A 2573-nucleotide genomic window follows, 5' to 3' on the forward strand; every position below is an offset into this window, starting at 1 on the left:
CCCCACCAAACCATGCCGGTGCCCCTCACTCCCAGCCTGCAGCCCCCTGCTCCCTGCTTCCATTGGTGCCTCTCCCAACCCACAGCTCCTTGCCCTCCCAGCCCTGCCACTGTCTCTCAGTCCTGACCCACAGCCCCCTCCCCTACTGCCCCCACAGGCCGGGACGGGTACGTATGAAGACCCCGACGGCAAGGGCCATCCTAGACTTGGCCTCCTTCAAGCAGGAGCAGGATGAGCTGAGTGATGGAGGCAGCGCCCGGTGAGTGGGGGGAGGGGGGATGGCAGCAATTCCTGCTCCTCCCTCCCAGCCCAGTTTTGCTGACATCACCGCCCCCCCCAACAGGGACCCCTCTCCTGGCTCAGAGCCCACCCCCTCCATTGAGGACCCCAGCCTGGAGCCCCCCACCCGGGGGTTATTTAAGGGGGGGTCCTATGGGCTGGGATGGGCCGCCAGGGCATGCTCTACCCCACCCCCCTCACCCTGTACCCCCCACCCCCAGGGGAGTCGTGGAGCTCGGATGAGGACTGTCCCGGGCGGGAGGAGCCAGAGGCTGAGGCTCCCCCCAAGACGCGGCCACACCTGCGCTTCGAGATCAGCAGCGAGGATGGGCTCAGTGTGCAGGCCGACACTGTGGAGGGTAGGGGCAGGGCCTGATGTGGAAGAGGCACCAGGGTCTGTGGGTGGTTTGGAACCTTATCTGCCAAGGGGCAGAGCCCGATTGATGGACATATATGGGAGCATGGGTCGGGTTGGGGGCAGAGCTTCATCGTGTGGCAGGGCGTGTTTGGGTGTCTGATTGGAAGGGGTGGGGCCTAATCTGGTGTGGTTAGAAGTGGGTGGGTCCTCATTGTGGGGTAGGGTCTATTCGGGAGGGGCAGGGCCTGATGGGGAAGATTGGGGCTGGATTGGTGAGGGGGTTCCTTACCGGGAACAGGGCCTGCCTGGGGGGCTTTGATTGGAGGAACCTTATGGGGCAGGACCACATTGGCATAGGGTCCTTATTGGGAAAGGAGGATGCTATGGGGGGAGGGTTTTGAACTGGAGGGGGCCTGATCAGGGGCCTGGCCTCAGTGTGAGGGGCTTCCCCTTCCCTGACTGTCTCCCGCCTGCAGGTGCCTGGAAGGCCGTGATTGAGAAGGTACAAGAGGCCCGAGCCGTTGCCCGTCTCCGGCACCTGTCATTCGCCGGTGAGTCCCGGGCACCCGGGTTCTCCAGGGAGGTGAGGTGGGGACTGGGAGCCAGGATGCCTGAGTTCATTGGACACTGGTGGGGCATGGAAATACTGGGAGCCTGGACACCTGGGTTCCCTGCCAACCCAGGGCAGTGCCTGCCCACCTAGGGCATCACCTAGGTCCCTGATGGCAGGCACGGGGCCCTTGCAGGCATGAATGGGGTGCGCCTTCTGGGTATGCACCACGATGCTGTGGTCTTCCTGGTGGAGCAGCTGCCAGGCGCCCGCGCCTGCCACGCCTGCAAGTTCCGGTACCACCCGCATGGGCATGGCCCCGCCCCTCCGCCCCTCAACCCCCGCGGCTGTGCCCGTGCCGAAGTCTACGTCAGGTGGGTGGGGGTGGGGTCATGGGAGAAGGTGGAGCTAGAGGGCAGGGGTGGTGGCCATAGGAGGGGGTAGAGGTGGATTGGAGGGGGAAGGGGTGTGGCCATGGGAAGGGGCAGAGATGAAGGGGAGGGGCCGGAGGAGGGGGCAAGTGGTGTGGCCATGGGAGAGGGTGGAGCTAGAGGGGAGGTGCCACAGAAGGGCAGAACTAGAGGGCAGGGGGTGTGGCAATGGGGAGGCAGGGCTAGAAGGCAGGGGGCATGGCCTTTGGAGAGGATGGAGCTAGAGGGGGTGGACCCCAGAGGGTAGAAAGTAGGGAGTAGAGCTACAGGGGAGGGGCCTGGCTGGGGTGGGGCCACAGGATAGGGCAGAGTTTTAGAAGAGGGGGCAGGGCCAGGCTGGGTGTGGGCTAGACGGCAGGGAGGGGTCGGGACCACTGGACCGGGTGGAGCTACAAAGGAGATCTCGGGGTAGGCTGGGGCTGGGGATAGATGGCAGGAGAGGGTGGAGTTAGGTGATGGGTTGGGGGGTGTAGGGGTGGGGCCACACCTGACTCCTCCCCCCTACAGGAAATGCACCTTCGACATGTTCAACTTCCTGGCATCGCAACATCGGCGCCTGCCTGAGGCTGGGGCTGAGGATGAGGAGGAGGATGAGGTGCAGCTCAAGTCCACCAGGTATCAGATGCCTGAGTTCCCTCCTGCTCCTGGGTTCTCTGCGGGGCAGCGCCTGGGGGGCTGGGAGCCCGGATACCTAGGTTCTCCAGCTCTGCAGGGGCTGGGGGTTTAGAGCAAGCGGGGTTGGGAGCCCCGACACCTGGGTTCTCCTCCTATTTGCGGGGTGGGGAGCAGTGCCCGGACGCCTGGGTCTCAGCCAGGTTCTGAACCCCCCTGCCCCGCTCCGCTCCCCCAGACGAGCCACCAGCCTGGAGCTGCCCATGGCCATGCGGTTCCGGCACCTGAAGAGGACGTCCAAGGAGGCTGTGGGCGTGTACAGGTAGCGCCCCCCCTTCCCCCC

General features: G+C 65.1%; 1 protein-coding gene across 1 annotated transcript in view; it reads left to right on the top strand.

The window, feature by feature from the left end:
* The window catches only part of KMT2B (lysine methyltransferase 2B), a gene marked incomplete at its 5' end in the record, with an annotated part of 22955 nt that overhangs the window by 18040 nt on the left and 2342 nt on the right, over positions 1-2573 (top strand). The window contains 5 exon segments of the mRNA XM_025192372.1: positions 423-638; positions 1114-1188; positions 1384-1561; positions 2126-2233; positions 2469-2552. Coding sequence (XP_025048157.1) covers positions 423-638; positions 1114-1188; positions 1384-1561; positions 2126-2233; positions 2469-2552 — 661 coding nt within the window.

The sequence above is a fragment of the Alligator sinensis genome, unplaced genomic scaffold (assembly GCF_000455745.1).
Source record: "Alligator sinensis unplaced genomic scaffold, ASM45574v1 scaffold113_1, whole genome shotgun sequence".
NCBI lineage: Eukaryota > Metazoa > Chordata > Crocodylia > Alligatoridae > Alligator > Alligator sinensis.